The 13063-nt window shown below is 36.8% G+C and overlaps 1 protein-coding gene across 13 annotated transcripts in view; it reads right to left on the bottom strand.

Annotated features, from left to right (window-relative positions):
• Nucleotides 1-3518: 3518 nt before the first annotated feature.
• LOC133520663 (poly(rC)-binding protein 3) overlaps nt 3519-13063 on the bottom strand; it is a 243776-nt gene continuing 234231 nt past the window's right edge. For 8 of the 13 annotated variants that reach the window (XM_061855243.1, XM_061855242.1, XM_061855245.1 and 5 more), the window contains 3 exons: nt 12548-12672; nt 11118-11272; nt 6235-9748 (listed from right to left, as the gene is read on the bottom strand). In XM_061855243.1, the coding sequence (XP_061711227.1) occupies nt 9445-9748; nt 11118-11272; nt 12548-12672 (584 nt within the window). In that variant the 3' untranslated portion in view covers nt 6235-9444. Of the gene's footprint in view, nt 5683-6234; nt 9749-11117; nt 11273-12547; nt 12676-13063 lie in introns of those variants that run through there. The other 5 variants (XM_061855253.1, XM_061855255.1, XM_061855247.1 and 2 more) reach the window with 3 other exon arrangements.

Here is a 13063-nt window from a genome sequence, read left to right as displayed (position 1 = left end):
CGGTGTCCTCCAAAGTCTATTTCGAACTACGTTAATAATTTTTCATCACACTTGCTCGAAAAGATCTTATTCCATGCAGGTGTACTGAAGGACAAAGGCCTATTTTGTTCCCTCGGGAGTTATGGATTGTGAAAAAAGCTATAACTCCCTAGGGAGATATAGCTTTTTTCTTAAATTATGTCACTTATTCATACAAACCAAGTAGGTAGCATAAACGAGTTTTACTTTTAAAATACTGACGTTTTTAATTTAATATTTTTGTTTATGTTTAAAATTATTTAATTTGATTACATAATTTAACAACCGGTTAGAATATTTTTTAATCGTGACTGAATGCCAAATAGGGTTGTGCCTTCGATGCCTAACCTGTCGAGAAATTACAAAATGGCGGACAAAAGTTTGATGTCACAATATTTAAGAATTATTTCGCTTAAAATTTAGTTTTTTCTTCGCAAGTGTAATGAAAAACATTGTAACTCCGGGGGTAAGAATATTGCAAACTCGGATCTTTAATTCCCTCGTATCCAAAATTTCACTTACCCCCCTCGTTGCATAGTGTGCACAGTGGCGAGTATTTAAGACAAAAAAAAAATGTTATTCATCATAAGTCAGGTATGGGTCAATATTGTGTACAAATAGTAGGCAATGAAAGTCAATAATATTTACACACTTTATTGAATTAACATAATGAAACAAACTTTTATATTGAAATTAACCTCATGACAGTATACTGTAACCGTAAGTACATTAAAATTTATTAACAATTCACAAAACGATTAGATATGTCGACAAATACAGTGATACGAAGTTAAAGAGTGAACATCTAACTGGCAAGAGCGGAACACTCGTGTCCCGGTCTACCTTCACTACCTACACCTGTTTGTGTGAGATATGTTTACCTTTCTACCAGGCATGTTAACACTAGTCATATCGTCCGTTAATGAGAGTTTTTTGAAGTCCGGTAATAAGTTTACTAAAACCAGGGCTAATACAACAGCAAAAGATTGAAGTTCGACAAACTCGAATACTTATTGCAAAAATGATAGAGATTTCAATAGATACATAAACCTCTTAGTTTCACAGAACTGAACTGAAAATCGTCCGATACCCTCCCTGTGGGATGGCATGAGAGGTCTTGCCCGCATTTCTGCTTTGAAGGCTGAGTCGGTTCGCGTCCCACCGTGTAAGGCGGTCATTCACCATCTTGGTGTGGGCGGCTGTGCGTCGGGCCTAAGCCACTGTTTTACAGAGAGCGACCAATGCCGTTTAATATCAATGCAGGATGTGACCACACTCATGCAGTGAAATGTTTAAAGTTACTGGCAACAAAATTGGGGCTATTCAGACGTCTAAGCGAATTCCGATTTCAGTAATTATTTTATCTCTGTTCATCGTTTAATGCAAAATCGAATGGTACGGTCGAACTTCGCAATTACAGCACATATGCTTTCTGAAAACTCTCATTATTCAAGTCGGCAGCGCATGGTTTCCGTGGAGCTACGCCTCGACTTTTCTATTTCGAACGATTTACAGTGTTTTCACGACATTGGTGACATAACAAATTAAATGCTTACTCGAATTGCAGAACGAGATGGATTATTTGGCATTTTTTGATTTTCTTAATTATACTCAGTCAATACCATTAGCATTAATACTAAAAGAGTACACTGAAAACAGATGTCGGCATAGCCCATACAAACCATGTAATGCACATGGAATCTGTCCAAGGTTAAATCATATTATTCACATTTTTACATGCATACTTCTGATCGTATACGCTATAAGACTATGCCTTTCACCATTATATCGAAGGATACATCTGGTATTCATTTTATTTCCCATTTTCTCTGTTCAATAAAGATTTAAAGCAATGTTCAAGTTGTTATAGAATAGATCTTTAAGCATTTGAACTATAATTATGTCCCGTTTGAACGCTTGTGGAAGAGAAGTGCAGTTATGTATTATTATTACCCTGGTGTATTATTTAGTATAGTAATAAGATAAACATCCTCTTATGTAATCCTTTAGGTCGACCCAGGAGTCTAAAGGGGATTGAAGTAATATAATATTGAATTTTGTAAATCCATAACAAATCACACAACCCTTTTTACCCAAACGTCTCAGACCTGTATGCGGATTAGATTTTACAAGTAACTAGCAAAATATCCAATAATAGCATTGCACTTTACATGTTAGACGATCCCTCTGCGATGCACAACATGCATTGTAAATATTTCTTGGCAATATCTTACAACCAAATAATCCTAGTAGCCATATAAGAGGGTATTTTGAAAATGGTGCATTTTAAATTCAAAATACAGGTGCTAACACGAATATTTAAAGGAAATTTGCTATTACATTTATAAATATTTGCTAAAATTGAATTTTATTAGTTTAATACACTATAATACAGCGCTGTCGGACCCTGTCAATAAAGGCTAAGTTATAACTTTAACTGAATTCAGTAACATATTCAAGCGAAACCTATGAACAAAAGGCACCAACTTTTAGTTTAAGTGTGCTTCAGCTGCGAAGCACACGCAATCAAACCAGAAAGAGATTTTTTAGAACCTGTAACAGTGTACTGTTTGCTGCATAAACACATATTAAGTATCTTTGTTTATTTGATATGGCATTATGATAAGTTATTGATTTAACAATAATAATGTTTTTGGCTAAGCAACCTGCAACTAGCAGGGGCAGAAACATATACTTTTTGAAAGATTTTATACATATCTTAATTCATTCCATTGCATACGCATCATTTGTTTTTTGAATAAGAAAATTCTGCCCCTACAGTATACACATAAAAAAGTAAAAACTTAGAAATAAATTTTGCACATACAAATGCTAACAGACCAACGAAACAACTTAAATTATGATATCATATTGATCCTATGCTTACAAGTTTAAAATTGAGCAAATTAAAATAACAACAACAATAATGAACGACAATTATTATACTAATGAGTATAAAATAATATTTAGTACTTGATTAATAGAAACTGAATGTATACAATACAACGATATATCAACGTTATTTTCTAATTGCTCTTAAATTTGCATTATTCAGAATAAACGTTATTGACAGTCTGCCAGTGCTGCGAACCGGTCGGCTGCCTCGGCTAGTATTGGCTAAGACTCGAGTATTTTTAGACGTCTCCTTTAAGACTCGATTTCGGTATTAGACAGATACGCGAGTCCATTTCAGAGCACACTAGAATATTTTTCAATTTTAAAATCTGGTTGTTTTAAAATACAGCACTTTAATAGAGACAATTTTCTTCTGTTTTTAATATACCTTTTAAAATGTATATGTGTCTCATACGACTCGAGTTCCAACCAAGACTAGCCTCGACTCACAAAACAATGCTCGTAAAAGCGTGCAAGTTGCCGGTTCGGCGGCCGTGCTACTACACGCGGTGCACTAACCCTACACCTGCATCCCTCCATCGACGCCACAGCACGCCTGACGCTGACATTTGCACAAAAGTACACTCCCAATTTTAATCACAGCTATAAAATCTCTTCTCTTTATTAACTTTACGTCTTTTCTCAACCTTCTCTTTCCAGAGCTATTACTACCTATTTATCCTATTAATATCTGTGTGGTACTTAATGTACAAAGCTCTATACATTGTCTTAATTGCGACTCATTACACCTATAATATAATTGATTTTATCAAAAAAATTATTGCTAGTTTAATTTACTTCAAGCAATCCCACACAGAATAGAGAATTTTAGAGGAACACAAAAAATAATGAAATAATTTTGACTAGAATATATAAAATTTAAAATGTCTTTTTCATCAGAACAGGTTGACTAGCATAACCGTTATATCAACAAAATGATAATGTTCTTATTTTATCAGTACTATACCGCCACATTCAAATCCATACATAAAATTTTAGTCACAACTTTGGCACAATCATTCATTATTAATTTTTATAATTAATTACTGAAATACTGAAGGGGAAGACATAGGGAAAATATGTTATTGGGATATGTTTCGAGTCTATATTGTAAATCTAATAAATTGTGAATCTTATTCCCTACGATGCTAAATTAATAGTGTGTGGATACATTTGTAAATATTTGCTTTAACTTGACACTTTAATTATTAAAACGTATTTAAAACTGACTGTTCGCCTATAATTAACTTATACCATATTGCTTATTTACGTACGAAATACAAGTTCAAATTAAAACGTTGGCACTGCATTTTTGTTTTCTTGTGGCACACAATTTGTTTATTTCTGTGAAGACAGAAAAATCATTGGAAAGCATGATGTTACACTGGTCCTATACTTACCTTAACCTAAATTATCCTAAGTTTTTTTTTTTTTTACTTTTTTGGAAATATGTCGATTACCACAGGACTATCTATATTGATCTAGGACTAAATACGATGAGCAGTCTGGAGAGGGTGATAAAATAATTCAAATTAACTTTCATACGTTACATTTTAAACATTAACTACATACTCTCAGAATAATTTATCATAAATCCACAACAATATTAATGTTAAACAAACTTTAACAATCTTTGGCTTTGATCCCTAGACCAATATTATTTATTCGACTTAATTTTTCGGGTAGCCGATGCACACATTGCTGATGTGTTTCAGAGATCTTAGTAATTCAAATGTAAAATAAAATTAGAAGACTATCACATTTAACAACTCTATTTTTATAAACCTAACGTCTGATTGTAATCGAAGACGACTCTACATGATGTGCTGAATGTTCCTTCACCTCTATCTCCGCTTTTAATGTAAGTTTCTTAAAGGATTTGATCCCATCGGTTTCGTATCGCCGCGCCGCGCCCGAGCGGCGCAACAGTTACTGTAATACCTAATTTCCAGGTCATTACGATTATATATGTACAAATATTGTCTTTAACCCTCTCACTCTGTTCGCTAATCTAACGCTACGCTACGTCAGCGGGTCCGAGGTCGATAACGCTCTACGCCTACTATACGCCGACGCTCGACTAAACGTACTTTGAACATTTTATTTATTTGTGGTCAGTACTGATCATAACAAAATTAAATTCAACATATAATTCAAATACTCGACCGCTTAACTCCATAGTAAATTCGATCAGCTTAGCTAAATCCTGTTGCATACATTGTTATTATAATAATAAATTAATAATCCGTGACCAGCGAGCTCCAGTGAAGTTAAAACCAAATACCAATCGTTCGCTATAAAATAAGTGCTTTGTGTCTTCGTCGCTGCTCACGGATTACTCACAATTTTTAACGTCAGTCGCTTACATTTTTTGGCTGCCAAAATTACGCCGACCTTTCATAATCGATTACTTGACCGATCTCTCCGAACAATTAATTAAATACAGTGGAGAATAAATATAAGAATATCTAAAATACTTATAAACTCGTAACAAATGTAAACATACGTTCAGCTAGGTATCTAGTTTTGCCAATTGCTTCCCCTCTCATTTTAGAGATTCATTTTGGTCTTCGCACTCACTTGAAGAAATATATCGGAGCCAGTGTCCCGTACTGCGGCTGGAGGTAGTACGCGCGGTCGGTGTACAGCTTGCACGCGACGGACGCCTGGCCGAGGAGCCCCGCTCAATGGATCGGCGCTTTCACGATGTGGTTCGGAGCGATGTAGTGGTAGCCGGGCAGCGGCAGCCCCGCCGTCTCCATCGTGATCCTGCAATACACCACCGCACCTTTAGCGCGCCGAACGAAACCCGCGATACTAACTAAATTCATCAACTTGCTTCAACCAACAGTGTACAGGTGAATTCAAAATACAATTCCATAACTACACGAATCTTAAGTTTAAGATAATGTATATTAGAAGAATCAGACGGTTACATTAAAAAGATGAATGCTAAAATGAATGTGATAAATCATTATGGATCGCTTGGAAATGGAATAAGAGGAAACAAATCAGGGCAGAGAAATTCGTATTTCCAAAAATTATAAACATGCCATATGATGTTACCCCAATGTGACTGGATATTCTAGGACGTAAATTAAAATGTAAAGGAAACATCTTACCGGGACATCGGATCCAGTGAGCTGAGGAGAGGTACTCGTGGGCGGTCGGCGGTTTCGTTTGGTATCACGGGAATGTGGTGCCTGGGTAGGCAGGAAAATGGCGTGGGTTCTTGAATAGGAGGCTTTAGAATCGGTTCATTTGAAACATTACCTGCGCTTAATAAGAACTGCGTAGACAAAGGGAAAGGAAACTAACGTACATTATTATTATTTTTATTAAATATGTACTTGTAACAATACACTTTTACTTAACGATTCTAGCGAGTAATATAATTCCTGAAACGATATGAAAAACGTTAATTAAGTGCCTTAAAAATAACATGATTTATCATTACAAATAAAACTGATCTCGGCGGCGGAATTACAAGTACCGTACAAACACTCCATTGGACCTCGATTTTAATTTTGCACTAACTAATGAAAGGCAGCGTAAAGGCAAATTACTTTTGCTAGGCGAATCTGTTTGCCTTTACCTCGCCCACTGGTACAAATACACAACATCTACCACCTACTGTGCAAGTATCAATAGAGACAAAATTCGCAGAAGTAGCGCTAACTACAATACTGTAGAATTTAGTTAAACATTGTACAAATTCAAATTACATCGCATCTGAATATACATCAACACCAAACAAAAAAGCGCTTTCCCATCATTTATAAACTAAGTTATTTTGCAATTAGTAGTCCTAACTTCTATGTAACTTAACTTACTAAAGTTCCTTATACCAGTTGGTACTACAACAACCTGTGTTTGATACCCACTAATCGGCAATATAAAAACAGATCTCACCTGTGCCGTACGCCTTTTAATAAATCTATTTTATTTTATTTTGAGTACTATCGTTTGAATCAAAATTTGAATAGTTTTGACACTAGGGTCTACTAGGGTGGGGTATAGATTTATTAAAAGGCGTACGGCACAGGTGAGATCTGTTTTTATATTCGTTGTTGTTGTTGTCGTATGTTCTAACATACGACAGTAAATTATCCAACGTAAGATCATCACCCTTCCTCCTTGATTTGCCGTAGGTAGTCAAGTAAAAAAATAATAGATATTAACGAAATAACGTAAAGTAAAAGTGTCTGATTACAATTAATTCGTTTTAATTTTACTCGTAACGCGGCCGCGCGCGGTTGAAAATGGCAAAGCGCTTTCAGTCCCGAGTGGCAGTGATGCAATCTTCGAATGGCAATGTTTACAATGTCAAGAGTCAGTAACACGACACCATATACCTACAAGTCTTCTAACTTTAACTACAGGTATCAAACAAACGAGCCAAACGTTGTGTATTCTAAAACAACACAGTATTACGATTTCGTGTTTTAAACAACTATACAATACAATGCCCATCAAAAATACTTCTCAAAAAACTTTGTTGCTTTCCGGAAATGTTTAAAATCTATCCGACGTTGTTTAATTAGTCCAATATCTAAAAGCGAGTAATTCTGAAGTATAGTTTGATGTTTTTGCTAGACACCCTGTATTTATTCAAATAGAAATATGTACAATCTTTCATACGCGAAGCATTGTATTTCCGATAGAATAATTATAATTTAAGCATCTATGTATTTTCTACTATTGTCACGATCCCTAGTTATCGATAGTTGTCATAATTACATACGATTAATTGTTTATCGAGGCAGTATACCAAAATTTAGCACTTTTATATTTTTTTACCAATACTAATGGTTGCGGCATACGGAACATGAACTTAAACCGTTCTCACCCATGTTCCGAACGGAGAAAATCATGTGGCCCGAAGAATAAAATTCATGTAAATGAAATTTTTAACTAACTGAAGTAAAATGCTGAGCATTTAAAACGGTGTTTTGTTAATTATATGGTACGACAATAAATTATAATAATTTAGCTAATAGCAGTAGGTGTGGTCAATGAAATGTTGACAATGAATGTCGTTTTCAGGTAAGCCGGTCCGGAAGTTGGTAAAGAAGTTTCTCACCTTGCATCCTTACACAAATAACTGCTTATCAAGCAAATATACATTTTACTGTAAAACGATACACTTTAATTTTTCAATGATACAGTTTTGAGTTCTGGCACAAATATTCTGGACCCTTTTGTAAATAAATGACATTAGTAATGAACGTTGAATGTTTTTACGCGAACACTTTAAATTTTGACAATATAAGCCGATTTCATAAGAAAATAATCAAATAATCACTCGACTAGACAACCCTATTTGTACCTTATGAGTACTTTTAAATCCATTAGTGGATCTTAAATAAACTAAGAACGTTTGCCGATTACTTTACAACCACATTGTTATTTCGTAAATGCAACTGTGTGTTTTGGTTTAAAACATATCAAGATTATGCAATACTATAGCAGGCACCACTCATAAAACGTTCCCAATATATTACTATATGGTTGACTGTGACGTAATGTATTTTTTAAAGTGATTTCGCCGTTCAATGCATGTTACTAATGTTCCATTCATGTTAGACTGCAATAGTATTAGATAATCTGTGTTATTACTATGAAGCCTAAAACGATAAAACTAATATTAAACTTACAAGCAAAAAATACGAATTGAATCGTAAAGAAACGCATCCATTGTTAATTTCATGAATGTCAGTCATCGTCAATTAGTTATAATTACATGATTATCAACTCCGTTAGCCAACTTATGTGACGTATAAATTATTTTGACACGTCTTAACCTAATCGTATAATGATTTCTGGAATTTAGTTTCGGGAAGTCCGATTTTATACACATATTTCTATACAGTGGCGAACATATTAGTTCTTTAGATAAATTAAATATTGACGTATTCTCGAATGATTGATGATTTAGTCAGTTCTAGTAACCTCGGTTACGTCTGATATTGGAGTGATTTAAGTCAAATAGTTCGAAAGCTTCACGTCGTCCCTAATAAATCGACTACGAAAAGTCCAGCGTATGGACTACATTCGGTTTTAAACTGAGTTTTTCATTTCATGTTTACAGCATGTACCGACTAAATTAACGCTGCAGCGCATTGATTTATAGCCAGTAATTTGAATTTACTGTCTAGGACGCTAAAGTTGAAGCGAAAGTGCAATGTTCTGTCACCAGAGGCAGTCACTGGCACAAACCGTTAACCATAGAGTAACTTATACTATGTCCTAAACAGTTTTTTAACAAGTTTTCCAGATTATTTGTAACGAAAGAATGACATTGATGCATTGAGCGGATTGTTTACAGTTTGCACTAGGGGCGCCCCCAACGCAGAGTTTTGCGTAATATTCTCTATTGAAAACCGTAATATGGTATTTTACCCTAGAATCCAACAACGAAAAACTAAGTTCAAAATCGAACGTCTACACCGCCGACGGCTATCCTAAAGCCGAACAATCCTAATCCTGGCGTGCAACCGAGCCGCAACGACGAGATCCAAACCGGGCATTCTAATAGGGGTTGTATTTGTTCCGCTCTTTGGAGGTTTTGGTGGGGGTCTCGTCGTCGCTGCGGCGGTTGAAGGGTTTGTGGGAGCGGTGCACGCCGGTGGTCTGCACGGGCGGCGGCGCGGCGCCGGCCAGCAGGTCGGTGAGGCCGCCCAGCGCCGACAGGCTGCTGAGCGCGCCCAGCGCGCCCGTCTTGCTGAGCAGCTGCGCCAGCGGGATGGCCGACGCCAGCGGGCTGGCGCTGGGGCCGGCGCCGCCGCCGCCGCCGCTGCCGGAGCCCTCTAGATTCGCCTTCTGAAGCTCCACACTGCGGGAGCGGGACAGGACTTGTAAAGGGTGAGGCGACAAGCGGGGCCGGCTCGACGCGATCGGATATAGAAAGGATAAGGTTACGTGAGGTGAAGTTAGTGTTGACGCATTTAGTGAAACTTTGTTTTGATAGTACCTATAGAACAATTACAATCTTACACACACACACACACGGGACAATTCTAAGTTTTTAGTCTAGGTATTATCTTTTATCATCCGAAGTACACAAAGTTGAACGCGACCTGCGGTAGCAGCATGGTTCCAGCCATGGTTACTGCCGCAGCACGCAAAAAAAATAGAGATTTTTTTTACAAATAATAGTTACAATAAGATTATAATTATATGCATAAAAGTTAATTTTCAAGTTACGTAGTTTCATACTCAATAAATAAATAAAAAACAGTACAAAACTTTTGTCAAAGATTAATATTTGTTACCCTAATTTAACAACGATATTAAAAAAGTTAATTTTTTAACTGATTTAAATATCAATCAGTAATTTCGACTTTTAATCGCTCCCTTATCTGTGACAAATTTGTATTGCTATACGACACAGATTCAATTACGCCTTTGAACCGGCGAGACGAAACATTTCATATTTATCCATGACGTTCAAAAATTGTGACGAAACTTGTCCCAATTCTCTGCGAGACCGCGATCTCTTTTATAAGCTTGTAACATGACGATAATTAATAATTTTCAATTAAGCTACTGATTTGTTTCACCAACCCAACCTCACGAACATAGTAACGATTCACTGAATTAACATCAACTCCTTCAAAAAGTATAAATCGAGCCGACCCGTCAAAAGGTAAAGATAAATTAGAGGATAATCGTGGGATGTCAAAATAATCGATTCTCAGGGGCCAGGCGTGACTCAAAACGGAGAGGTAAGTCATTTGGTAGGCAGAGGATAAGGCAAGTGTGTGTTTTGTGTGTGTACCCTCGTTTGACCTACTAAACTTTTGATCGAATGTAAATTTTCGTCGAAGGTTTTACTTGATTTTCAGTTTTCTTTATTAATTATCAGGATATTATTTACATTTGTTACACAATCAATGATTCTTCGCAATAAGTAAAAAAAAAAAATGTAAGCACGGAAGAATCACTACGCCTTTTTTTAATCATCCGCTTCGAGACAGATAGCGGTTCGGTCACACGGACACGGATCCGCGGCGGTGTGCAAACGGGACATCGCTATATAATGTGCGGTGCACCGTCTCGCTCACACATCGGATCCGTGTACGCGTAAACGAAGCCATAGACTAAAAAACTCAGTCTCGACAAATCTCATAAAACATTCGACGATAACTCGTTCGACAAATGATCTTCGGCCAAGTGTCGGGCCTCGCTAGCCGCTACCTCACCTCATGTTGATGAGATACTGAGCCAGCGCCACGGAGTCGGGGTTGCCGGAGATGGTGATGGTGCGGTCCGTGCTGCCGCCCTCGCGCTCCTCGCAGTTGGATATCCGGATCATGGCGCCCGAGATCTGGCGGATCTCGGCGATCTTGGTGCCGCCCTGTGGAACGTACACGGTAATCACGGTATAGAATAGAATAGAATAGAATAATTTATTCGCAAGAATACGTATGTACAAAGGTGTCCTTATAAATAGTGAGTAACAATATTCAGCCATTTGGCATGCAAATTTTAGGAATAAGTATCGACAGCATTAAAATTATTTACAAGTCCAGATACTCCTTAACAGAGTAGAAACAATGTTCCTGAAGCTATCTCGTTAATTTTGTCTTAAATTCTAAATCATACAATAATTTGATATTATCAGGAAGCTTATAAATTTCAATAATTATATTGCATGCATTACGCTTATAAATGTCAGCATGACAGGGAAGTTGACAAAGCAGATTTTTGTACTGTGTTCGCTGATTTCCTTTAAAAACATCAGAGCGTAACTTAAAATATTTCTTATTAGTTTTGACAAACAGACAAACTTTTCTGATATACATGCATGCTAAAGGTAAAATATTATATTTCTTGAAAATGGGTTTGCAACTGTCTGTTATCCATGCATTTGCAATTGCGCGGACGCATTTTTTGTAGTTTAAAAGCTTTCTCGCATTAGCGAAAGATAACCAATGTTTGAGATACCTAATTATAATTTTGATAGCTAGATCTGGAGTGGCGGAAAGTGGCGGGGAATTTGGGCGGCAAGGACACAATGAAGCCTATTAAAAAAACAGATCACAGAAATTATAAAACAATCATAAAAGTTATTGATTTTGTAGTCTAAGAAAAAAATCGTGTCCCGTGTCTGACAGTGAGATTAGACTGTTCTGAGATTTCTGAGTACGGTGCAACTTTTGACAACCAGAATTACAACAGAATGTATGAAGCCGTACAACGCCAATTTTATCCGCTGTAGCACGAAATTTTCTTATTGTTAGTTATTGTATTACCACACACACAGTCCTCCGGCGGGGCTGGCAGTTCGTATAGCAGATTTTGGACTTTATTGCTAAGTTAATAAGGGTCATAATACAGAGTGCAATAATTTACGGGGTGAATATCATAAGGTCATACTGAGCAACTTCTACTATGAGACCAACCCCGAAATCGCGAAAAAAATTGGCTGTTTCATGCTTGCTAATTGTTCGCAATTTCGGGGATGGTCCCATAATAAAAGTTGCTCAGTTTGACCGATATATTTAACCCGTAAATTATTGCAGGTGACTAAATAAACAAACAAATTTTATGCCGCTTACACACGACTAAAATGTAACTTTTACGAGGATGAGAAGTGAAAAAAATATTTTAAAACATTAAACAAATGTACCTTGCCGATGATGCACCCGATAAGCTCGTTGGGCACGGTCATCTCGTGCGACTGCTGGTTGGTGGCGGGCTGGTTGCGGGACTGGTTCGACGTGCGGAGCTGCGAGCCCGCCAACGCTGCCAGTGCTGCTTAACATGAATAAACACAATTTAGTACAAGCATAATATAAAATTGCGTTTTTGAATCACGGAGTCTCGTGAATACAGTGTGTCTAAGAGAAAGGCCTGGTTGAAGGCACTCGCAAGTAATGATGCAAGCGTCATCTGTTCGACACGGGCACACTACACCTGTAGCGCTTGTGGTCGTGTTTGCTGCTCCCGTATTGGCTTCCATAACCATGAAAAACGTCTCCCTGCCTGACACTGCTTTTATAGTCTGTAATAGATTTTAAGGCAAAGAGAAAGAAATAGGCCTCCCTATGCCATATGTTTTTATTCGACCAAATAGGGAGTTTAAAGTTATCATATCAATATTTTTTATAAAATTTGATCTATATATATATATATATATTATATC

Source organism: Cydia pomonella, chromosome 8, assembly GCF_033807575.1.
Source record: "Cydia pomonella isolate Wapato2018A chromosome 8, ilCydPomo1, whole genome shotgun sequence".
Taxonomy (NCBI): Eukaryota; Metazoa; Arthropoda; class Insecta; order Lepidoptera; family Tortricidae; genus Cydia; species Cydia pomonella.
This window is presented reverse-complemented; position numbering and strand designations above follow the sequence as displayed.